Source organism: Palaemon carinicauda, chromosome 17 (assembly GCF_036898095.1).
Source record: "Palaemon carinicauda isolate YSFRI2023 chromosome 17, ASM3689809v2, whole genome shotgun sequence".
NCBI classification, from domain to species: Eukaryota; Metazoa; Arthropoda; class Malacostraca; order Decapoda; family Palaemonidae; genus Palaemon; species Palaemon carinicauda.
In genome coordinates, this window is record NC_090741.1 from 42,334,870 (window position 1) to 42,359,893 (window position 25,024).

At 40.6% G+C, this 25,024-nt stretch overlaps 1 protein-coding gene across 1 annotated transcript; it reads left to right on the top strand.

Annotated features, from left to right (window-relative positions):
• The first annotated feature begins 824 nt into the window (after nt 1-824).
• Ype (yippee zinc finger protein) lies at nt 825-23,918 on the top strand. The gene is made up of 4 exons (XM_068390904.1): nt 825-944; nt 8,995-9,175; nt 9,500-9,616; nt 22,223-23,918. The coding sequence occupies exons 2-4, from the start codon at nt 9,015-9,017 to the stop codon at nt 22,302-22,304; spliced, it is 360 nt and encodes a 119-aa protein (XP_068247005.1). The 5' UTR covers nt 825-944; nt 8,995-9,014; the 3' UTR covers nt 22,305-23,918.
• Nucleotides 23,919-25,024: the final 1,106 nt, after the last annotated feature.

The window sequence follows — 25,024 nt, forward strand, 5'->3', positions numbered from 1 at the left end:
TCTGGTCAAGTTCTTGCTACATATATATATATATATATATATATATATATATATATATATATATATATATATATATATATATATATATATATATATATATATATATATATATATATATACATGTATGTATGTATGTATGTATGTATGTATGTATGTATGTATGTATGTATGTATGTATGTATGTATATATATATATATATATATATATATATATATATATATATATATATATGTGTGTGTGTGTGTGTGTGTTTTCAGCATATATACTGTACATGAATAGTGGAGAGTCATTAAACACTAGGAAATATACATGGTAGGCGTACCTATACGAAGTTCCCCCTAAGGTCGTACATAGCATACAACTTTAACTTTTTTCTTTATTTATAAAGAAATTTTTCTTTTCAAAACGTTAAGATAATCATTGTCAGTGTTTGGTTAACACACAAAATTTGATACATTAACTTAGAAATTGTGATAATTAGTCTACCATGGCTCCATGAGGTGATTTGTAATTTCTATAAATACAGTATAGTTCAAACATATCCCCAAACTACATTGGAATAATTTATATAAATTTGATATGTCTTTAAATGTTAATATATTTCAAAAGTAATATCACAAATATCAACTCCGAAAGAATGAAAATAATTTTTTTTATCCCAGTATCTATAATAACCTAATTTCCTAACCTTGTTTAAGAAGAATAAAAATAGAATCATGTACTTGTCTCTACTTATATAATTTCTTAACCATATTTAAGAAGAATAAAAATAGAAATTTGTAATTATCTATGATTACCAATTTCTTGAAATTAAAGACGTTCATTTGATTCCTTTGTTTACATCTGAGAGACCCGTAATTTTTATTAACATTCTCCCCCAGACTACAGCTGTCAACAACAAAACAGAGAAAAGTTAGTGAACAAAGACGTAAAAGATATAGTGGTAAGTAAACCGAGCTATTTTAGTTGATTTATATTGGAGTAATGGTGTATTAATGTGGAATATAATTGCAATTGTGTTGTTTATAGATTAATATAAGCTTGGGGCTGCAAATACGTTATAGCTTGGGCCAATTGTGTTGCGTCTTTCAGCGTTATTTCAGTGTATGTGAATAATTTGATCGCCAGAGCCAAATAAAATTATCAGTTATTTTTTCCAATTAAGTATTGTTGGTTTATCCATTCCAAGCCATGAATATCAGGGCAAGCCAACTGTTGGTTTTACTTTACTGTAGTACACTATTGTAATGGTTAAGCGTCGGAAATGAAGAGTTTAAACAACGCAATACGTCTTTAAGACCAAGTTTCGGAAATTAGGCCGTTTGGAAAGCAAACCCGGTTTAGGATAAGCTAAAGGTGCAAGCTATAGTCTAAGGGTGGCTGTAGGGTCCCCCCCCCAATATGTAAGGATTTGCCTTGGAGCCTTTGTATATCAGAGGCCAGTTCCTCAAGTGTTCATTAAAAATGGCCATCAACTAACCTAAACTTTCCCCCCTAACCTAACCTACAAGCTGTGTCCTTACCTACTAACCTAACGCCCCCTGCGACCCTCCTTACACTGCCGTATTCTAAGCTAGACATAATAATACATACTGGTGGTTGCTATCATACATACATCCCTTTGCCTTCTAGGTTAGGTTAGGTGGAAAACTTGGTGCCCATGGGTATATTTCCCTTGTAAAATGTGGGGATGTATGTATGATAGCAGCCATCTGTATGTATGATTATGGCTGACTAAGAAATGGCAGTGTAAGTGGGTTTGCTAGTCCCCCCCCCCCCCCCCCCCCGTTAGGTAAGTAGGTAAGGACACGACTTGTAGGTTAGGTTACGGGTGAGAGATTGATTTATTGATTGATTTGAAATTTTCTGGCATCCTGACATATATAGTCATTGACGCCGAATTTTAGGGGGGGGGGTTAGTTTAGGTTAGTTAGTATCCATTTTTTTATGCCCGTGGAGGAATTGGTCGCCGATAAACAAAGGTTCTTAAATGAGTTTTTTCAGCCAGGAATTAAAGAATTTTAAAGTGTCCATAATTTGATAAATATGAGATTCCCCAAATATTGCCATCAGAGTTGTTAAAATTATCTTTAAATATATTGTGGAGCTCTTATTTTCTATATAGGAATTTTGTACTGCAGTAGATGTTTACTCATCCATTTATGAGTGTTCCTAACCCCATATAAAACAAATATGAGGGCTCCCAGTGGGTAATTGGGGAATCGACAAAAACAATGGATTTGGAGCAATAGTAATTGTCAGAAATGCATAGAAAACAGTAGATAACAGGCTTGAAAAATATATGGTTGTTGCAATTTGTTCATCAACTTTTGAATGAAAGACAATTGAGCACTGTGACATTGAGTGCCATATATTCAAAAGGCGGTTATTATAGTTGTTTGATTAAAACCCATCTCTCTCTCTCTCTCCTCTTTTTTTCATTCTTTTTCTTTCTACCTTTCTTTTTCTACCTTTCTTTCTCCCTTTCTTTTTCTTTCTTTCTCCCTTTCTTTTTCTTTCTTTCTCCCTTTCTTTTTCTTTCTTTCTCCCTTTCTTTTTCTTTCTTTCTCCCTTTCTTTTTCTTTCTTTCTCCCTTTCTTTTTCTTTCTTTCTCCCTTTCTTTTTCTTTCTCCCTTTCTTTTTCTTTCTATCTTTCTCTCTCCCTTTCTTTTTCTTTCTATCTTTCTCTCTCCCTTTCTTTCTTTCTTCCTTTCTGTCTTTCTCTCATCCTTTCTTTCTTCCTCTTTCTCTCTGCCTCTCCCTCTCTTTTTTTCTCACTTCCTCTCTTTCGCTTTTTATTTTTTTCTTTCTCTATATATCTTCCTCTCTCATTTTCTTTTTTTTTCTCTCTCTCTCTCTCTCTCTCTCATTTTCTTTTCTCTCTCTCTCTCTCTCTCTCTCTCTCTCTCTCTCTCTCTCTCTCTCTCTCTCTCTCTCTCTCTCTCTCTCTCTCGTATGCTTATTACAATAGTTGGATGGGGTTGGATTCCTTTTGGGGCAGAAGTATTGTCTGCGCAAATCCGAGAGTCCATTATGCTCTCCTGATGGTTGAAAAGTTTGTTTGGTAGGGAGTAGAGTTACAACTCCAGCAGAGTTGTTATGCCCCCCCCCCCCCCTTAAAGGAGAGGCCCTTGCAATGGACTATGCACTTCACCATACAAGCTATATCCTTGGGTGCGCTGACTTCTTTATAGCCGCGGACTATAAACCACTCCTCGGGATTCTTAATGACTCCACACTCACTGAAGTCAGTTACAGGAGAGTTCTTAGCCTGAAAGAGAAAACATTAGCATACCGGTTCGCCTTAGTGCATGTCTCGGGTTTGAAGATTAGAGGACTTGATGCTATGTCATGATATCCCCTCCACAACTAAGGAATAGGAAATTTACCAGTACAACTTGCCTTCTGCTCTCAACCCTCTGTCTTCGATGTCATTAATATCGTGGACTTGGCAGAATACAACCCTAAACATGCTGCAGTATTCCTCACATTACACTCAATCTCCAACATGATCACATGGTAAGTTATCAGCGACATATTCAGATGAAATCCTATCCAAAATTGCAGTCATTTGGTAAAAGGGTATACAGTTGCTGACAAGAACTCCTCAGAGTAACTTGTCGGGTAACCCTTTGAGATAAACCCAGAAACGAGCTGGATGTTGACCTTCAACTTAAGCTTAGGTCATTGACGGGAACCAGAGAGTACTGTCCGGAGGTTTGCCTCCAGGTGTAGGATAAATTTCCCTTTCGAAGGAGTGTTAATCTCCGCCAGGTGTTGAACAACTTTATCTTCCAAGGGAGAGTTCCTCCACCAGCCACTGTCCAACAATCTCCTCACTTGCAGGGATAATTGCTGACAGAGGCAACAGAGGCTGGTCTTTTTTTATCCCTGGGAGACGCTACCGTCATCCTTATAGTTTCTTCTTCAGGCCATTCCTCCTGCGGGAATTGAATTCATCCATGCCCCGTCCTTGCTCTTCAGAGCTTGTTGACAAATGAGCTAGGTGATTGCTTACAATTCCTACTCATCGTCTCCGTACCCTCAGCGTATGAAACAAGTTTCGTTGCAACTTCCCTTTGGTATATTTGCCGCAGATGGAGACGACTGCTGGCCGCTTGCGGATGCCTCCTCTCCCATCAGCCAGTCTCGTAGGCCTTAACTCTTTGGGGTTATTGCCACATTGTACCTTTGGGCACAACAAAGCTCCGCTTTGTGAGGCTAAGCCCTGTGGGACATGAACCTCAAAGTTTCTAACTCTTAACGAGGAAGAAATAGCTGGTCGTCAAGTCCGCCATAGCCTTTTTGGTTCCTTTACAAGGTGATGACTTAAGGCTACTCACCACCCCCTTTTTTGTGGGTAGGATAAGCAGGAGTACTAAGAGGACCTTAGTTTTGCAGAGAAGTCATACTTAGTGTTGCACACCTGCGCACTAAGCTCTAGGGAGATGGGTGGGCATCGCCCTAGTCGCCTACGCGTCGACGATCTCTAACGCGTCGTCCTGCACCGACGCGCCCAAGTTCGCCAACTCGTCAGCGCTCACCGAGTCTGTGCTCGCCATTGCGCAAACGTGCGCCTACTCCCCTGAGCTTTCCTCATCAACCGTCAACGGTTAGACAACGTTCGCCAACGTGTAGGCGCTCACCAACGCTCAGGAATGCACCACAACCTCGGTAGGCACAGACAGAGGTTGATATCCATCATCCTCCTCTGATTTCCAGGAAGTCTCGCCATCAGACGAAAGAACAGGTAGGTGTTCACAAGGGTAAGGATCAGGAACAGAAAGGTAGGTATTTGCTTTCCAGACCATCAGTCCTCTCACCTAGGAAGGGCAGAATCTTTTCCCACAGGTCTCCGTCGCCCCATCCCCCCCCCCCAACGAACGCATTACAGCGCGACTGCCGGGGAAAGAGGGAATGGGCACTTTTGGGGAATTAAAGATTCCGGCGCCTAAAGCAGACCCACGGTATTCAACAGTTCCCTCCCCTTCGGGGGTATCTATCCAACAGCAGCAATGTCAGCAAGTAGCCCTGGTTTAGCACCAGCATCAGGGTAGTAGTGCAAGCTTTCTGGCCTGCCCTCTAAGCTTGCTCTGCGGGAACCTCTGCTAGCAGCCTTCAACACCCTTTGGCACTAGCGGATGTATGGTTAAGAACCTCGGCTGAATCTCCCTTGAAGAGGAAAAGAGGAGTCCCAGATACCATCTCGTCCTCTAGGGTGAAACAGACTCCTGTGAGATTATCGGCAACAAGGCCAACCCTCCCCGGTTCTCCTTTCACGCGCTCTCCTTGCTTACCGCCACCTCGGTCAAGGGAACCTCATGAGGAATATGTCTTGGTCTCCTCCCTTCCACCTTCAAAAGAAGATTCCCCTTGTGACGAGAGCACTCCACCTCCGGAAGAAATCCGGAAGGACAGACCATCCAGGCCTTCCATATTGAAAACGTACCTTCCACCTCGCAAGGAGTTGAAGGATTCCAAGACGTTGCCAAAGTCCTGCTCGAGTTCTGCCAGACCCGCAGGAATTGTCAGTCGCCGTAGAGATGACAGAACTCACCCCGGAAGGAGCTCTTGGGGGTGGACGAAGGAGACTTCGCTGTCAGTCCCACATCAGAGGGAAACATAAGAGTCAGAACATGCATTCTGGCAGGTTCTGGCTCTGATGAGGATTCTCAATGGTTTTGTCGATCCAGAGATAACCCCCCCCCCCCCCCCCCAGGAGGGGAAAGACACAGTCCTAGGCAGTGTCTTCGTCACTCGAAAGCCCACGAAGTCCAATGCAGCTTTGCCCTGGTCTCAGGGGCTGAAGACTGGCCAGCTAAGATTGCCTTACAGCTCTCCGAATTCTCCTCCCTTCGTTCGGGCTCCTTTACTAGATCCTCCCACTTCCTCGCTTCCAGCAAAGGAGGTATTATGAGGTCTTTGGCAAACCTCGACCAGCTCTTCCACTCCACCACTCACTGGAAGTGCTGACCAAGGGGATCTCTCTAGAGAAACTCTCCAGTCGTCAGGTTGCGTTCTCGCCGACAGAGATCCTCAATCAATTGAAAGTTGCGAAGTATGCCATGCAGGCTACTTCATGGCTAGATCTATGGTTGGGGTCCTTTGGAATCATGGTATGGACCGAGCATTTCTCTAAGGAAAGTACTGTACCTAGAAAGCTATGGAAACCTTCCTTCTGTCGGGTAACCGCACCATCGAGTTCCTAGCTCACCAAGTTTCAAACTTCTGGAATAATTCCATCCTCAAGCGTAGGGACTCTGTATCCAAGAGATTCCATCAGCAGGTCCCTAACGCCGAGATCGCTGGGCTCAGGAACTCCTCTCTTGAGGTTTCTTCATTGTTTGAGTTAAGGGATGTTGAGCAGGCTGCAGAGAGGTACAGGAAGTTCCACCAGGACTCTCTCCTCCATTGGACCTTGACATCCAGGCCCTACAGACCACCAGCTCCTCCGCAGCCTAACCTGCCCAAAACCTCGGAGTAAAACAGCAGCGAGAAAGTGGTATCTAGAGAGCCCTTTCCTACCTAAGACAAGAAAGGCTCAAAGTCCTCCAGGGGAGGAAATATCCTAGAGGGAGTGGTCGCGGCCACAAACACTAAGATAGGCACTCTCCCTGCGTGTCCACCAGTGGGGGTATGCCTACAAAGTTGCTGAAACAGGTGAAAGCAACTCGAGGCCGATCCCTGGACAGTCTCTGTGATTCGTTCAGGGTATCGCACATTCATGTCATCTCTCCCTTCCCTGATCAAGGATCCAGTGTCGATAGACTCCTTTGCGATGGGATCAGCAAAGGGGCTAGCCCTTCAGGCAGAAGTCCAGACCATGTTGGAGAAGGACGCTCTCCAAGAGATCTTCGACGACTCCCCAGGCTTCTTCAGTCGATTCTTTCTTGTGGGAAAGGCCTCTGTAGGCTGTAGACCAGTCATCGACCTCTTAGCTCTGGTTCAGCATGGAGACGGCAGACACGGTCAGACAAGCGGTAAGACCACAGGACTTCATGTGTACACTGGACCTAAAGGACGCATACTTCCAGATCCCAATCCATCCATCTTCAAGGAAGTATCATAAGATTCAGCCTAAACAACAGGAAATACCAGTTCAGGGTACTGTGCTTCGGTCTTTCCACAGCACCCAAAGTCTTCACCAGCGTGTTGCGAACAGGATGTCTGGATACCTGTGGAAATCATCAGCAGCAGTCTACCAGGCAAAGTAGAATGTCTAATGTGATTGGTGTCATGGAAGGGGTAACTTTCCACTCGATGCCACTATTCCAGCAATAGCGGAGTTCTTCGTGTATTTGCTTGAAGAAATGCGCCTTTCAGTTTCGGCGGTAAAAGGCTATCGCTCAGTCTTGAGCCTCGCCCTCAGACTGAATGGAATGGACATTTCCTCATTGCTAGAAATTTCCTTACTCATACGGAGTTACAAACTTGCCTGTCCTCAGTGGGAAGTGAGACCTCCCTCGTGGAACATGGTTCGAGTTCTCCTCTCTCCAAAGAGACCCCCCTACGAACCATTACACCAGGCAACAGATCGTCACCTTGCTCTAGCTTCGGCCAAATGAGTCTGCGAACTATATGGTCTCTCATACGACGTCGCCCATTCAAGGAAATGGGGAGAGATAACATTCAGCTTCGTCCCTGAGTTTGTTGCCAAGACTCCGTATCCAGGGGTGTCAGATCCTAGATTTGAGTCCTGGATAAAGTGTGTCTGCTCTGTAACAGACGACCCAAACCATCTCCTACTCTACCCAGTGAGAAGTTTGAGAGACTACCTTGAGAGAAGAGCAGCAGCCCACTTCCGAGTGCCTGCACTGTTCGTCAGCACAGGGAGGAACGAGGATTTTCACAAGGAACACCATTTCTGCTTGGATTCACAGTGTCATAGACCATGCTCTGAATCCAGATCCTCCTCCATCACGTTGTCCCAGAGCCAACAATGTCAGGCATAGCTACATCCCTGGCCTTCAAAACAAACTAATCTGTGATGCAGGTTCTACAGGCTGCAGTGTGGAAATGCCAGATAACTTTCACAGCCTATGACCTGTAAGATATGACCGACTGGAGGCTAGATACGTTTTCTATCGGCCCTGTGTTGGCTGCACAACAGCTGGTGTAATACCTCGAGCTCCTTATTGGACAAGTAGCAGAAGGTTGGGGGCACTGTTACCCGGTTTTAGTCTGCGTGAATGAAAAGGTATGACTGGCTTTTATTCTTTTATTCATCCTCCCCTCTCTTTGGGAAAGCAGCAGCCTACACAAGCTGACCTCAAACCACTCCAGGTAAACCATCCCCCCTTGTGTACCTAGTATTGTGTCAATACTGTTGCGTCCCCATACCCTGGCGAGGTGGTATTGGGAGAGTCTTGGTTACAACAGTTTCTCCTACAAAGACTCGGAATAACTTTCACCTTGACAGTCTCACTGCTTATCTCGACACACAGCTTACGTAGGGCGCAGACCTAGCGTAGCAAGGTTTAGCTAGGTGTTAGGGACTCCTTATATTTAGTACCAACATACTCAAGTTATGGAGCCTCCGGGTTAAAGTCAAAAGCCAGATTGGCAGGGACATCCATCCTCCTATCCACCCTCCTAATAGGTGAGTCACCCCTAATAAATAGCATAGGTTTGTATTCCAGTTATGGAACAAATGACAAATTTGGAGGTAATTTGTATTTTTCCTAACTATACAAACCTTTAGCTATTTATAAAAACTTACCCGCCAACCCTATCCCCCTTGAAATCCTACCTCCAAGCAAAGTGAGCTCAATTACAGGTGTGCGAATAGAATGGGTAGCGAGCTAACCCCCCCCCCCCCCCCCCATTAGCTCGATGGGTACTTATTCCTCTCTAAATTTTAATGGCTTGTCCTTTCAGCTTTGCCAAAAGTAATACCCCTAATGAATAGCTAAAGGTTTGTCTCATTAGGAAAAATACAAATTATCTCTGAATTTGTTATATTTGTTGACATTTTTTTAATTTTTCCTCTATAGAGTTCGCATTAATTCAAAAGATGGGTCGAATCTTCTTGGAACACATTGGAGGGACAAGGTTGTTTTCATGTGCCCGTTGTTACACAATTCTGACAAACCGCACAGAACTGATCTCAACACGGTTTACAGGAGCCACTGGCAGAGCTTTCTTGTTCAAGAGAGTTGTCAATCTTACTTACAGGTAAGGAATCTACTCCATTGAGTTTATTTTGCGACTTTTAAGGGTTTAAGTTTATTCATCATTAGTGGAAAAGGAACGGTCCAGTATAATGTCCTTTAGACTGGTCATGTGTACATAAAATCAGTGCTCAAGCTGGATGGTGTTCATTATTGTTTTTCATTACAATATGCTTCTCTCATCTGTTTTTATATGATATTCTGCAATGAAAAATTCTCCCTTTTGTAGGTTCTTATTTTATATATTAATAGCTAATAGTGGATTATCCTTACTCCTACTTTGTGGTTGATAAATGATACAAAGAAAGTGATTGCCTTTCCTTTCCAGTGAAGTACAAGACCGTGTTATGTTGACTGGACGACACATGGTGCGTGATGTGTCTTGTAAAAACTGCACTACTAAATTGGGATGGATATATGAATTTGCTACAGAGGAAAATCAAAGGTAAGTTCTATTTGTTGAAATATCATGTCTCTATTAATGCTGTACACTTTTATCATCTCTTCAACCACAACTATAGTACCATTATTTTAATGACCTTTCTTGTAACTACAATAACTTGTATTTCATGGATGTTTTTCTTTTTTTTCAGTAAATTACATAGCTTTCTATTTACAGTAAAGGCCAAGAGAATTAGCTTTGTTAAAGTTGTCAAATGAAAATAGTTCTTATGCTTATCTCTGTCATATTCTCTGTCAATAAGTATTTATAGAAAATTTAATAGAGGCAGGACCAAAGTCCTAGGGCACTTTTTAAATATTAAACTTACCCGGTGAATATATGATAGCTGACATCTCCGACGGCTCGACAGATTCCAAAAATTCGCGAGCGATCGCCGTGAAGGTTGCGGGTGTGACCACCAGCGCCGACTATCGGCCAGATACCGCATATACTTGTCAATTTCTCCAGTTCTTCTCTGTCGGTCTTGTCGACAAGTTGGTTCCGCTCGCTTTATGACCTCGAGTTTTCGACCGAATTGGTGAAGTACTTGGTTTTGGTTTTATTGCTTTCGCCGTGTTGGATTATTCAATACTATCTTCAAAAGAAATGCTTTTGAAAGGAGAGGAAAAGTGTTTTGCCCTTGCCTTTTTTTTTTTTTTAATCTCTGGTTTTTTCCATAGAGAAAAGATGGCCGACCCTTCCCTCAGTGTACGGAAGTGTGTTAAAGGCTTTTAGTAATTATTTTATCACTTTATAAATTATTGTTGATATTTATAGATTTACCTCTATATATTTTATATCTCACCCGCCTTTATTAGGCCTCTTCGATTAGCTTTCCATTTATACTAAACATCAAGATAGATTTAATGTTTTTGTTTATATGCGGCCTTTACCTATTCCTTGTAGGCGGTCCTAACTTGGAAAACGAAGTTAAACAACGTTGAGCCCATTCAACTTTTATTTTTGTTTAGTTTAAAACAGTCGCTCTGTAAGAGTGATGAAATGAATATTTTTTAGAAAATATTTTAAGAAATATATTCTTTGAATAGTCTTCGTGCTGTTTTTTCAAAGATGAACTAACGTTTGGTTTATTTATGCTACGCAGTTTGCGCTCTATCGTTACGATAGAGAAAGAGAGAATCACGGTTTCACTTTGCAGAAAGAGTAAATCGATTTTGACGTTTTGTTCATTCTTCTTTCAAACTGAAGTGCTTTAGATACTAATTTAAAGGAACTTGTTAATTTTCAATTTCTTAGTCCTTTCAGTTTTTTCCTTTAGTCAAATAACCTGTTATTGAGGAAGGGTGAGTGGGCCATTCTCTTGTGAGTGACAAGAGAGAGAGAGAGAGAGAGAGAGAACGATCCGATCTTTATTCTCGTCCCAAGTCTGTACAAGGAGTTTGGGAGCGAGTAACGTTGTTCTCGATTCAATTTTTTTTTTACTCTCGTCCCAAGTCTCTGTACGGGGAGAGAGGATAAAACGTTTTAGTTTTTATTCTCGTCCCAAGGCACTGTACGGTGAGAGATTGAAAACGTAGTCCTTAGTGAACTAGTGTTTAGTCTCCTCCCCAGTCACTGATCTTTTTAACTTTATATATTTCCGTTTTATTCGATAGATATGTATATGTTTATTTATTTTTGCATGTGTTTCATTTTGTACTAATGTGCTTACATTATACGACTCATTTCGCAATTCTAACCTTTTGATGTACAGTAAGGGAGAATTGCGTGCTTCAGGTAGAAATCAGTTTTATTCATGTCTAATGTAAAATTATTGTAAAATACGATATCAGTGAAGTAAGTGCAAAAAACATGTTCTGTGTTGCGGAGGGTTCGTTTGTTCGTGCTTGTCACTTGCCTAGTCCGAGACCTCTTTCAGGCTCCCCTGCACCAGGGAGAAGGAATGTCGTAGGACCTAAGGGAGTGAGGAGTGTAAACCAACGAACAGACGTTCCCTCAAAGGTATCAGACGTTGCTCGGCAAGCACGTCCTTGCCATAAGACAGGAGAGACGAAGTTTCTCCTCGTCTTCCGATGATTCGTCTCTTTAAAAGCCTGGGCGTAAAGTTTCGAGACGGTTGAAACGTTTATTAGTTCCTTCAGAACAAGTTCAACGTCCTAGCTGTAGTCATAATAAGAGCCCTGTTCATAGCGATGACGTTCATGTACAGACGTTTCTGCCACAGACTCGACGTGACGTTGAGCGGTAGACACCGTAGACGCAACGTGACATCGAGTGTCAGTCACCGTAGTCTCGATATAGCATCGATCAGCAGTCACTGCTGTTTACTACGTGACGTTTGAACGTCAGCCACTGCAGTCACAGGTTGATCCGAAGTTAGATATGCTATTAAAGCTTTCTTCTTCAATAGAAGCTTTCGATCCTGTTCCTGTGCGAAAGGATCCTTTGCTTTTTGTACGTCACGGTTCTGGGATACGTGATTCGGGTCTTCAACCTTCTAGACGAGCTTTGTTACGCCACGCTGACGTTATCTCTAGTGACAGCTTTGCGGAGCATAAATCTCGATGTAACTTTGATCGCTTTGAACGTCAGCCACCGCAGTCACAGCGTGATGTTGAGATGCAGACACCGCAGACACGACGTGACGTTGAGCGGTAGACACCGTAGACATGACGTGACGTCGAGGGTCAGTCATCGTAGTCACGATATAGCATCGAACAGCAGTCACCGCTGTTACTATGGGACGTTTGAACGTCAGTTACTTCTGTCACGACGTGTAGTAGAATAACATTCTCTGCAGTCACAACGTGACATCGACCCTCCAACTTTAACTTCGTTCATATACAAGTTGATGTAGCCTGTCAGGCTTTTCCTTCACGTCATTCTGAATATAAATCTCCTTCTCGCAAGACTTTAGGTTTATCAGATGATGTGCCTTCTGAAGAAGTTGATGACCCCCTTTCAACTAATGTACCTTTGGGGAGTCATTCAGAAGAGGAGTAACCTAGGGTGGTCCAACAATCCCTTGTATTTTAATTATGAATTTCTTTAGTGAAATTTTATCCTAGACTTTCTTCGACGCCTACTTTTACGAAGTCAGTTCTCTCTTGTTCTTCCAAGAGGGCCATGCTCTTACTGGGAGACTGGTTGGAATCCAGGAGAAGTTTAGGAAAGTCTGCTTTTGCTTTTCCTCCTTATTAATTAGCTTCTCGCTCGGGCATCTGGTGTGACACAGGAGAAGCTCGAGGAGAAGTTCTCGGCTTGGGAGTACCTGCCTCTGCCCAGAGAGACTTCTTAAGCCTTGTGGACTCTCCTCGTCGTCTAGCCATGAGACGCTCCAAGATTTTATGGTCGGCTTCATAGCTAGACCATCTCCTGTTAGGAGTTTTTTCGAGCGTTTGAAGTTTTTATTTGTTGGATTGGTCCCTGGGAGCCTTAAGTAAGAAGGTCTCTCCAGCTGTCAATGTATTGCTGTACAATTATGTCATGCATGAACAAGGCTATCAGGGATGGCTCCAATGATCTGGCAGCCACGTTCACTGCAGGAACAAGGCTATCAGGGATGGCTCCAATGATCTGGCAGCCACGTTCACTGCAGGAGTACTTAAGATGTAAGTGCGCTCAATGTGTTCATTGTCAAGACAAACTTCACGATGAAGACTACCAAATCTGTCTTGGCAGCAGTAAGGGAAGGCGACTGGATGGTCTCTCTCGACCTTCAGGATGCATACTTCCACATCCCGATTCATCCAAACTTTCAACAACATCTGAGGTTTGTGGACGGGAAAGTAATGTACCAATTTCGAGCACTGTACTTCGGCCTCATTCCTGCTCCTCTTGTTTTTACAAGGCCCTTGCAAAATGTAGCAAGCTTTCTACATTTTTTGAGGATTCAGAGCCTCCCTTTATTTTGACGACTGGCTAATCAGGGCGTCGTCATTATATCGCTGTCTGGAGAGCCTCTAATGGACATTAGACCTAACCAAGGAGCTAGTTCTCATAGTGAACGTAGAGAAGTCGTAACTTACAGTACCCCATCCCAGACTATTCTTTATTTGGGAATGGAGATACAGTGTCTGATTTTTCGGGCCTTTTCGTCTCCCACAAGAATGGAACAAGCTCTGTTAAAAGTCCTTCACTTGCAAGAGAAAAACAGTTGCTCTGTAAGAGTTTGAACTAGCCTCGTGGGAACTCTTTCATCGCTGGAGTAGTTTATCTCTCTGGGGAGACTCAACCTTTGCCCTCTCCAATTTCACCTAAACCATTGGAACAAGGAGAAGGGCTTAGAGAGTATCTCTTTCCCAATCTCAAACTCAGTCTAGACATGTCTGACTTGGTGGGACAGCAACATCAGACTTCGAGAAGGTCTTTCTCTTGCGATCAAGAACCCAAACCATGTGTTGTATTCAGATGCATCGGATTTGGGTTAGGGAGCTCCACTGGACAGTCTGGAATGCTCGGGTCTTTGGTCCACGGATCAGAAGGAACTCCATTTAAGGCAAGTAACATCCCTCCTTTGGCGAGATTTGTGCAAGGAAAAATGAATGTCTTGGCGGACTGCCTCAGCAGAAGAGGACAAGTCATCTCCATGGAGTGGACGTTGCACAAGACTGTGTGCGAGAAGCTATGGATGACATGGGGTCAACCCACCATAGATCTTTTTGCGACTTCACTGACAAAGAGGCTCTCGACTTACTGCTTTCCAGTTCCGGATCCAGAGGCAGCCCACATAGACGCTTTCCTGCTGGACTGGTCTCACCTGGACGTTTATGCCTTTCCACCTTTCAAGATCCTAAACAAGGTGCTGCAGAAGTTCACCTCTCACGAAGGGACCAGGTTGATGTTGGTTGCTCCACGCTGGCCCGCGAGAGAGTGGTTCACAGAGGTACTTCTATGGCTGGTAGACGTTCCAAGAAGTCTGCCGTTGCGGATGGATCTCTTGCGACAGCCTCACATAAAGAGATTTCATCAAAGCCTCCCCACGCTTCGTCTAACTGCCTTCAGACTATCGAAAGACTCTCTTGAGCTCGAGGGTTTTCGAAGGAGGCAGCTAGAGCGATCGCGAGGGCTAGAAGATCCTCTACCATCAGGATCTATCAGTCGAAATGGGAGGTATTTAGAGACTGGTGCAAGTCCTCCTCTATTTCCTCTTCCAAGTGCCTCTGTAGCGCAGATTGCAGATTTTCTGCTTTATCTGAGAAACGGTCGCTCCCTCTCTGCATCCACCATTAAAGGCTACAGAAGCATGTTAGCTTCTGTTTTCAGGCATAGGGGTTTGGATCTTTCTAATAACAAAGATCTCCAAGACCTGCTTAAGTCTTTCGAGACTTCCAAGGAACGTCATATTTCGACTCCTGCTTGGAACTTGGACGTGGTCCTACGGTTCCTTATGTCAAACAGGTTTGAACCATTAAATTCAGCCTCCCTGAAGGATCTTACCCTCAAGACACTTTTTTTTGGTGTGCTTGGCTTCGGCTAAAAGGGTTAGTGAGATACATGCTTTTAGCAAGAACATCGGCTTCTCCACTAATAAAGCAGTATGCGCTCTTCAACTTGGTTTTTTTGGCCAAGAATGGACTTCCGTCTCGTCCTTGGCCTAAATCATTTGATATCCCCAGTCTTTCCGAGATTGTGGGGAATGAAGTTGAAAGAGTGCTGTGCCCCGTTAGAGCTCTTAAGTTTTATTCATCCAGAGCTAAACCGCTGCGAGGTTGTTCAGAGGCTTTATGGTGCTCCGTTAAAAAGCCCTCTTTGCCCATGTCTAAGAATGCGTGGTCTTATTTTATTAGACTTTTGATTCGGGAGGCACACACTCATTTAAGTGAGAAGGATCGTAATTTACTTAAAGTCAAGGCTCATGAAGTCAGAGCGATAGCAACTTCAGTAGCGTTTAAGCAAAATAGATCCATTAAAAGTATTGTGGACGCGACCTTTTGGAGAGGCAAGTCTGTATTCGCTTCATATTTCTTGAAAGATGTCCAGACTCTTTATGAGGACTGCTACACACTGGGACCATTCGTAGCAGCGAGTGCAGTAGTGGGTGAAGGCTCTACCACTACATTCCCTTAATCCCAATATCCTTTAATCTACTCTAGAAATTTTTATTCTTATTTTGGGTTGTACGGGAGACTAAGAAGTCTTTCGCAATCTTTTTGATTTGGCGGGTGGTCAAAATGTTGTTTCTTGAGAGCGCCCAGATTAAGGGTATTGATGAGGTCCTGTTATAGGGGTGTTCGCCCTGGATATAACAGCTCCTGGGAGTCTTTCAGCATCCTGAGAGGATGGCTGGGCTTCGTGAGGAAAGCAGACTAATGAGGCAAAGTAATCATCAGAGTCAGCTTCCTTACCAGGTACCTATACTTAAGTTGGTTTTTTATGAAATATTGTCAAAAAACTCTTGAGCATATACGCCTTTATTGTATTAATACTGGTCTCTACCCACCACCATGGGTGTGAATCAGCTATTATATATTCACCGGCTAAGTTTAATATTTAAAAATGATATTTTGATTATAAAATAAATTTTTGAATATACTTACCCGGTGAATATATAAATTAAAGGCCCTCCCTTCCTCCCCGATAGAGACCCAGCGGACTGAGAAGAACTGGAGAAATTGACAAGTATATGCGGTATCTGGCCGATAGTCAGCGCTGGTGGTCACACCCGCAACCTTCACGGCGATCGCTCGCAAGTTTTTGGAATCTGTCGAGCCGTCGGAGACGTCAGCTATTATATATTCACCGGGTAAGTATATTCAAAAATTTATTTTATAATCAAATCATATTTTCAAGTAAATCATTTGTTGAATAACAATTATTTTTAGCAAAATTTTGTTTGTTCCTATATGTAATACAAACCATCGAGCTTCCAAATGAGATGACATTCTGAGAAGCTTGAATAGCTGTTAAGCTTTTTTGAAGAGGTAAACATGGCTGACTGTCAGGTTGGAGGTAGGCCCTACCCTCCCAACAGGTAGCACTACCTTCACTTTGACCTCAGCTGCCGGACAGTACAGACGTACATCTTGGCGTACTTGTCTACTTTTGTGATCTTTTGCTTTTGCTCCGAGTTTGAATAAATGGTCTGACAGAAAGTCATGTTCGAGAGATGTTGTTGAAAGAAGCCAAGGTTCAGTTTTCTGATAACTTTACTTGTTACAGTTTTCTGTTCTACCTGCTGTTATCCAACATATTTGTTCCTATCTGATGGCATAGCTTCTGCTGTTCTACCTCTTGTGTGTGTGTGGCAACAACGACAATTTAAACTTAAGGATATTGCTGGTGCTTTGTCAGAAGAAAAGTTCCTCCACTGTCCAGTGCAAAGGGGAGGGGTACCCCCTTCTTCTTTCCTTCTGCCGATTCCAGAAGGCACGAAGTACATTCGCCTGGTTGTGCTATTTTGGCCTCTTCCCTGTTAGTTGTCATCAACCTGCCTCATCTTTACTGAGTTTTCTCCGCTACATCTGAAGAAAAAAGAGTAGAAGACATACGATCAGTAGGTGGAATCAGGAACCATGCAATAGGCAATTATGTGATTGGTAGAAATGATTGTGAACCACGGTGCTGTATCATGAACATGATCAGATCTTGAGCTCATTCTTCAGGTGATCTTTACTTTTTGAGTCACCAGGTAACTAGTCCTCTTCAATGCTTATACTACCACTAAATAGAAGGAAGAAAAGGTCACCCAAGCCCGTGAAGACTGACCTGGCAGTCTTTCAAGACTTCAAACAATTCTTCTCTCTCTCTCTCTCCCCCTCCTTATAGGGAGAAGTCTAGGACCAAGCAAACACTCCCTACAGATAAGGATGAGAGAAGCAGTGCGTGCCTAAGATTGTCTCATATCAGGAATAATTATCACCACATGCAACTCTCCTCCCAAATGAGGGGGAGAATGGACGAAATGCATGCAAGCCCATTTTTAATGACCATGCTGTACATTCAAACTATATTTCCTTATGGCTATAGGGTCTTCCATGACTTCTACTAGTCAACTGGTAGAGACCTAGCCTAACACCTGTGACATCTTCACGCTCCAGTTGTTAGGAGGTTGACGTGAGTCATCTCTTTCGCTCCTGTACGGAACCAAAGTGCCTCGACATATCTCTTGTTAGTAAAGTAGCCAGTTTGTATAGGGACTTCCTTGCTCCTAAGGATGTCTCCTATTTAAGGGCAATGGTCTGTATTCGTTTAGGAACTGATCACAAATTTTAAAGTTATTTTTATTTTTCCTAGTCATACAAACCTGATCTCCTAAGTTACACTGCCTGCCTCAACCACCCCGTAATACCTAGGTTAAAGTCAAAATGAAGGTTGATCTGCCACCATCTGGCAGTTGGATGGGACCCATACCCTCCACCTGTCAGCGGCTACAACCACCTCACTAAAAGTTTAAATGGCCATTTCCAACTTTGCTGAAATCACACTCCTATTGAAGGACTCAAATTTGTAGTTATTTAAAATAAAAATTACTTTAAATTTTGTATTTTTTTCAAAAGTCCTTTTAGAAACCTTTGGAGAATCATTCTATTAAAGATCTTGCTGTTAAAACATTTTCTTTTTGCATTATCATCAGCTAAAAGCTCTTTCTTGTGAAAAAAAGGCTCTTGTTGCTTTTACCTGCTTTCGTAGCTAAGAATGATCTTAGGCAGAAGGTTTACCTCAAATTATTCAAATTCCATCTTTGGAAAAGAAAGTTACAAATGCATCAGAGCATAGATATCTTGGTCAGGGTAGGGCTGGTAAATATTATTTGGGTCAAACTGCAGATATTTGGGGTAATGTTCCCAATATGTGTTGTGGGGTTAGGTTGTCAATTCATCCTTTGTCCAATTGCGATATCTTTTCTGGTTAAAAGATTGGCATTCTGCTCACAAAAGAGTTGCATCCAAGTCAGAAAAAAACTTAATGGTTAGAGTGCATAACAAGTCCAGCTACGTCAATGAAATTTTTGTATAATCTTTCTTTGGAAAGAGTTTTAGTTGCAATTGAGGGCGTACCAGCCAGTATTCGCTAAACATTACACTAATTACAATAGTTCCATGGCTTATGAGTTTTAATTTGTTCTGGGAGCTCACTATTAACCTAAATTGCTTGTATCCTAGAACTATTTTGCCCATAAGAAACAAATTAAATTTACTGTACTTGATTTGTTTCACATGTCCGTAATTGCACATACAGTATACAGTATTGTATAGTACTGTACACTAAAATTTAAAGGTTCAGTAATGGTAATTATTGTGCAAATTATAATCCCTATCATCAGAAATGAATACAAATTAATAATTCACGAAAATAGAAACAATTGACATTAACCGCCACATTACCTTTAATTAAGGAAAGTCGTGGCTGGTATGAGGGAGAAGAGATGAGGAAGGGGAGATTACTGTTAGGGAAGGAGAATCTCCCTCTATGAGTAGTTCTGGTAAAATAGTTCTCTCTCTTAAGTGATGTTCACTGTTACTAACTGATTCACTTGATTTATACTTTCTGGACATTTAGTACAGGTAGTGTGTGTGTGTGTGTTTTTTTTTTTTTTTTTTTTTTTTTTTTTTTTTTTTTTTTAGTAACAATTGCCTTTGCCTTTTCTGCAGAATGGCATGAAAATGAGACTTTGCATTGTCTGTAAATAGATTAGCTGCTTTCCCTATGGAAGTCTTATCAGGGTATGGTAATATTTCCACAAAATTTTGTATGATTTCCCACATTTTTGACATTTCCCTAATGATTTGTTACTCTATCTCGATGTTGTACCTTATGCAACTACAACAGCTTCTCGGACATGAGCTGCTCGCTATGCTCCTCAAGAAGATTGTTAATGTCACCCTTGCTCATCTGTCTTAGATTATAGTTCTCTTGCTCAGGGTACACTCAGGCACGCTGTTCAATCTTGTTTATCTTCCTCTTATTTTTTTTAAGTTTTTATAGTTTATATATGAAAGTTCTAATTTAATGCTGCTTACTCTTCTTAGAATATTTTATTTTGATTGTATTAATTCTCTTTTAATGTTTCATTTCCTAGTTTCCTTTCCGTACTGGGTTATTTTTCCCTGTTGGAGCCCTTGGGCTTATAGCATCTTGCTTTTCCAATGAGGGTTGTAGCTTATCTTTTAATAGTAATAATAATAATAGTACTTTTTCCACAAAAACTGCACATAACGGCACAATATTGGTAACATCTTTCAAATTTGTATGCTCGTATCCTGGTTATCTTGTATTTAAAGCTGACTCGTAACCCAAGGTATTTCTGTACAGTACAGTATCTTGAAGAATATTAGTTTTCTTGTCAAGATTACTGGGCTTTAGGTGCCTTAGAGCTGCTGGCAATGTGGTTTAATACAAGTTTGGTTTCCTTTTGTTTTATTAATGGAGGAATTTAAATACTCCTTGGGTATTTAGAAACTATGTGGACCATCAAGTTATAACCTCAGTTGTAACAACTAAGTACTAAGGCACTAGCCCATAAATTAGTATTTTTTTTAGGACTAAATTACCTATCTCTTTCCTTTATGACTCTCCTCCATCAGGATGTTTGAGTCGGCAATATGTACATTGGGGAGGTTCATATAAATACACAAAATGGAATTTTGATAAAAAATATTCTATTTCTATGCTCACCTACATTCATATACAGTACATGGCCACCCTTCTCCCCACTGACTAATGAATATTAGTTGCGACTTGGAGACTGATTAGTGTAGGTAAGGTATAGCCCCATTGGTCACGAGAAGTTGACTCTTGAAGAAAGAAGGGAAAATTTTTTAGTTATTTGTTTTCGGTAACATTGGTGTTAAGTTGGTGAGTTATAACGCAATATGATCATCAGGGAAGTATGGCAAAAAATATTTTATGTTGAACAGGTTGACATAAGTATCTCTTCATGGTTTATAAAAGATTGATCTATTTTAACATGTTACTAATCTCGGGGGTATTGGCAGCCTAGAAAATAGCCATAGGTATTCTGCCACATACAGCCATTTTCTGATTTCGTTATCTTTATGCTATAAAAGGTCTGTTTCAAAGACTAAAAATTGTCCGTTAGTAGCTTCCTTGTATGGTAAAAAGGCCATTTTTTTTTGCACATATACACCCAGTATTTCCTTGTCTTAGCCATAGCGGTCATTGACATCGTTAATTTGTGAGAAAATTCTTCCATAATCATGTTTATATTAATTTTCTATTTTTTTCTGTACAGTATGCTAGGCAAAAATATTGTTTTTGAGCTACACATGGTCCAATCAGTGACCAACCTATGTCTAAAAATTTTGTGCGTGAAATGGTTTTGTGATTTTTGTATTATGTTGAGTTTTTCCTGAGCATCATTGTTATTCTCACTTTTTTTTTGGTTTGTCCTTTTTGTCATTTTTACTACTTCAGTCTTGTCGAATAAAAAGGATTCTATTAAGTTTGCATTTATTTCAAAGTCAATTAAAAGCTTTCGTGCAAGAAAAGTGATGGAGTGTTCTGAAGAAACGTATAGTGAATTCATGTGATCATGAGCCTATTAATACAGTACATTACTAAGAAACATTTATTCATTTTAGCATATCATAAGAGGGGATGATATATCTTACGTAAGATAGGGGACTAAGAGCTTAGTAGCTATTACCTGAGAGCTTTATCAAAAGGCAAGTAGAAAAAAAATCTTTAAAAAAGTTTTTTCAAAATATTATTTTGAAAAACCTAAAAAAAAGTATACAAAAATTCATTTAAATGTTTTATTTGAGTAAAATTTGGGGAAATAGTTTGTTATGAACAGAATCAAACTGTGTATTAATCCCAAAACTTTATCTCGAAAATAACTTCTGACAACGCCGATACCCGCAAGTTATTTTATAATTTTTACTCATTACTTCTCTTAAATAGCCCTTGGGTCTCATATAGCGTCGTGCTTTTCCAACTATGATTGTAGCTTGGCGAGTAATATGATGAAAATTTCATTCATTTCTGATAGCTCCAGCCCTCGGTTGTCCTTTGATTAATATTTTTGGATACGTTTTCTGCTGAAAACATTTATTTGAAATGGTTCCACAGTTGCAAGAATAGTGATGGCATGGATGTTGAGCTCTTAAATTTCTATCCTACCAACAACAGTTCAAAAACTAGCATAGAGAAATTTAATTTTAGATTTTTAATATGAGAAGTAGCGAAAAATATTAGATTCAATATGTTGAAGAGTTCATTGCATAGAACTTTTATATTTTCATAACTCCAGCAAATCTAGATTCCATGCGTACCATATTATTGACCAATCTCGGGTAAAATCTTATAGTACAGTACAGTGTTTTATGAAATTCACAACAAATAGTGAATTACTGTACTGTAATAAAGTATGTGGTAGTTTGGTTCTGTAGTATATGCATTACCTATGGTAAAAAAATTTTGTGTATGAAGAGGGTTGAGTTATTCTGGAGTGTTCCCTAGTGACGAGATGCTTCTTGTCTCAGATTCGCAGCAAAACTTTTTAATAGCTACCACACAACCAAGGGTAATGCTATCCAGGGACCTGTACGTATACTCTCGTAGATTGCACAGTACTGTACAATTGTTTGAGGAATTCGCATCTAACTGTAATCAAGTGCAAGAATTTCTCTTGCCAGGCAGTTTGATTGTATAGTATGTGCATTACCTCTGGTAAATATTTCTTAGGTACAAAGAGGGGCGCGTTATCCTGGAGCGTGCCCTTGTGACAGAGTCCGATGGTTTTGTGGAACATGTCGATGATGACTGAGACAACGTTTCACCGGCCGAGGATGAGTAATAAGAGCAAGTCAGATGTCCATTTATATTCCTGTGTGATCTTCTTACCGTACTCCTTACTTTAGTACCTTATTAATACACATTATTTTTTTTTTCTTTTCAGAGGATAATGTATTTTTTACCTTTTATACTGTATCAGCATTTATACACATGACGGATTTTGTACTTACTGTAATGTGCTATGATCAATGGTTTTTTTTTTTAATTGAAGACTAGATTATAACATATCATTTTATTGATCAGACAATCTAACTATAATTTACAAGTTTTAAGATTTATGAATTAAATTCATTTGTCAAATATTAGGGGTTGCCTCCAGTACCAATATTGAAAACTGATATGTTTATTGAATAAACAAGATAATTTTGTGGAATATTGGCCACTGCATTACAGATAGTACAGAATCTCTTTGTGGTTATACTGTAGACTTTTTGTACAATCTGAAAACTTTCGAGATTTGTTTTATAGAATTGTTATGGCTCATTTTCTTTATTTTCTGGACATTACTGTTCTCTTTGTATGGAGTGAATGTTTATTTTTTGTTCATTGATTAAGTGATACTCAAGTATTATTAATGTTTACCCTTGAAAATGTTATTTCTGCAGTGTAATTTTCCTCTTTTATTGGTTACGGTATATTGATGTTGAATTTTTTTTTTGTTGCTTCTGCGTGATTGTCTTTTGGTTTACTGAACTTATATTTTATAAAAAGTCTAGCAAAAGAAAATTGCTAAGAGGTGATTCTGGTTCTTTTTCAAGAGAAATTATAGTGCAATGCTTTTATATAGTGGTACAAGCAAGGTTTTCTCAATTTCTTGACAGGTTCATCTGTAAGTATTTGCTCAAAAGGAAGTGTACCATACTGATTAATTGAAAGTTTAGGACATCCTCTTCATCTCCTCTTACATTCCTGCAATCTTGTAGACCATTATTGAATTAAGTGGTATAAAGAAGATGCCACACTGAACCAACTGGTTACTTAATGCTGACTGCAAGTCCAAATCAGGGCTTTGCTTTGGTTTTTAGTTTTCATTTAGTTTGATGTTGACATATTTTAACTTATGTTCATGTTCTCATATTTTTTGTTGGAGATATAGTTTGATGTGAATCATGTCTGGCATAATTATGAAATGCCAAAGTAATTCTTTTAAACTGCATGGAAGCCCATAGAAGTGGAGTTAATATTGCATATGGGTAGATTATTATTATTACCCTCTTTTCAAAGTTGAGTAAACAATACTGGGAGCTTGGTTAAGGGGACAGAATGGTAACAGCTCATTCTTTAATGCTTGATTGTAGTGATTTGGCCTTCATACTTCTTTATGCTTCTCGTAGAACTGTGACAGTGCCTTTTTTTTGTGAGGCTCAATGTTGATATTTTAGTACAAGAATACTGTTTAAGTAGTAAAAAATACCTAGAGCTGAGATAATTTTGGTAGAAATTCTTTTAAATGAGATTTACTTCTTTGAATGTGTCTCTTAGTGGTTTTCTTGTATAACTTTGGAAATTTAATTTCTAGTAAAAAAAAAATGTAGGTGAAGTATGTACATTGTGATGGCAAAAAATTTAAAAGCTTCAAAGAGTTTTTGGTGAAGGACTTTATTTTCTTCTACATTTTTCTTCATCCCTTATTATTCAAGTAGGAAGTTGTACAGGAACCTTTAGATGAAAAATTATTCAAAAAGTTACCTTTTGTGCATGCAAACCAAAAATTGTAACACCACTCTTGTAAGGGTGTAAAGTTCAGATGTAGAGGACTTTTACAGCAGTCTGTTCCCCTGGATTCCTTAATGCTTTCAGTGAAAGCAAATAGTAATCACTCTGCTTCAAGTGTAATGATGGGTATTTCCTCCGAACACAATTGCAAAACCATTGTCCTTTAATAGTGTGATTTTGATAAAGGTGGAATGGCCATTAAACATTTTTGAAGTGGTTGTAGTTACTGGCAGGCACCGGGTAAGCCCTGCCCACCAGTTCTTTTCTGGGTAAACTAAATGTGACATTATCCACAACTTACCCTTCTCTGTTGCTGTCATTTCCTTGCTAGTGTGGCTTTAGGATGATGGACTATGTGAACCTAAAGAATTTGGAATTTCTTAGACATCACTAGTGCTCCGCCAGAGGAAAGTTTTGGTGCTGCGGAGTGTTTAAGGGGGTTACTGCTCTTCTGCCCCTGCATTATCTTCCCAATCCCCTGGCGAGGCATTAAAGGGTGTATCAACTGATAGTGTTGCTTCTGCTGCTTTGAAGAGTGGCCTGCAGCCTCTTTTCCATTGTGAGTGCCATCATTGACATGCACCACCCTCCTAAAAGGCAAACTAATATTTCCTCCTCCACTACCTCCTCTTTGTTATATTTGTCAGACACTGCTACTTCTCGAAGAAATAAGTAGACGATGTCATCAAAGAAGTCCAGAGACCGATTGATAGGAGTCTTGTATGTGTAGACTCCAACTGATTGCTCGCTCCACCTATCTCCCCTCCCCACCTTATCTTGACAAAAAACAGATCTCTCTTTCTCATATGGGAGAAAGAGGCAGTCTGTACCAAAAACTATCTTGCACCAGAAAAAAGTACTGTACCTGCATGTGCTGCATCTTCTAGCTGTGGACAGTCTCGTCGAATGGAGTACCTGTTGACTGAACCTCCAAACACTGCTACTTCTTGCTCAGAGAAATTGTCATTGAAGCCC